This window comes from Myotis brandtii, unplaced genomic scaffold (assembly GCF_000412655.1).
Source record: "Myotis brandtii unplaced genomic scaffold, ASM41265v1 scaffold915, whole genome shotgun sequence".
In the NCBI taxonomy this organism is placed as follows: domain Eukaryota; kingdom Metazoa; phylum Chordata; class Mammalia; order Chiroptera; family Vespertilionidae; genus Myotis; species Myotis brandtii.
In genome coordinates this window covers 302,951-303,947 of record NW_005371769.1, presented here as the reverse complement: position 1 = coordinate 303,947, position 997 = coordinate 302,951, and the positions used below count along the sequence as shown (strand labels likewise).

Below are 997 nucleotides of genomic sequence, written 5' to 3'. Positions count from 1 at the left end.
CGGGGCGGGGCCGGGCGTCCGCACACCTCCGTCCCCTGGGTGTGCCCGGCAGGAGGGGTCGTACCTGCTCCCGGGACCTTCTGCCCCTGGGGCCCAGGTCAAAGGCCAGACCAACCACGTCCCTCCATTCTCCTACCTCAGTTTACTCCTTTAACTTACTCCTTAATTTACACATTTTCCAGAGTTTCCCATAGGCCTCTCCCTCGAGTGGGCACTTGCTTCCCAGGAGGAGTCCGTTAGACCCCCTCTTGCCCCCCACCACACTGTGAACCCCAGGACCGCAAGGGTCTGCCCCTCCGGAGCCCGGAGTCTGACTCAGTGCCCAAGGCTTGGCCCTAAAAGGGCCGGGCCGGGCGGCGCAGGGAGGAACCCCAAGCAGGCTGCAGAGGCAGGAGGCGCGTGTTTGCGCCAGAGCAGGGAGAAGGCCCGCTTTCTTTCCTTCTGTTCATCCTCCCTGAGGGTGTTTTCCATGGACTTTTAGAGAGTGGAAGGGAGGGAGAGAGAGAGATGGATGTGAGAGAGACACATGGATTGGTCCCGGAGGATGCAGCCTACAACCGAGGAATCGAACCAGGACCCTCAGCCGGCCATCCACGGAGCCGACTGGCCAGGGCAGAAGGTCAGACTTCCGGCTGGAGCTCTGCCTGCTGTGCCCGGCGCCCGAGTGCCCTCCCAGGTCCGTGCTGGGTGAGCCCAGGTGCCGTGGACTGTGCAGAGTGCAGTCGTGCATGTCCACCTAACGCTGAGCAGTGACGCCCTACCTGTCCCCAGCTCAGCCACGCCGCAGCAGAGGTGTGCCTGGGACTCACCCTCCCACATGCCGACCAGCTCCCAACCTCTGCGCTGCATTCATCTGTTTCCCCCATCAGCTCCCCAGAGCTGGGCTCCTGCCCTCCCAGGAATGGCTGGGGCCCCATGGGCGGCGGGCCGAAGAGGGGTCTGTGTCCGCATCGGAACGCTGAGAGCTAGGGCAGCCCTGACACAGAAGCACACGCAG

The 997-nt window shown here is 63.9% G+C and overlaps 1 protein-coding gene across 7 annotated transcripts in view; it reads right to left on the bottom strand.

The window, feature by feature from the left end:
- Positions 1-991, bottom strand: part of SAMD10 (sterile alpha motif domain containing 10) — a 5,474-nt gene extending 4,483 nt beyond the window's left edge. For all 7 annotated transcript variants that reach the window (XR_001360490.1, XR_001360489.1, XR_001360491.1 and 4 more), the window contains exon 1: positions 810-991. Coding sequence is in view for 3 of the 7 variants with exons in the window: in XM_005885525.2 (XP_005885587.1) it covers positions 810-849 (40 nt within the window). In the remaining 4 variants the exon portion in view is untranslated. The remainder of the gene's footprint in view (positions 1-809) is intronic.
- Positions 992-997: the final 6 nt, after the last annotated feature.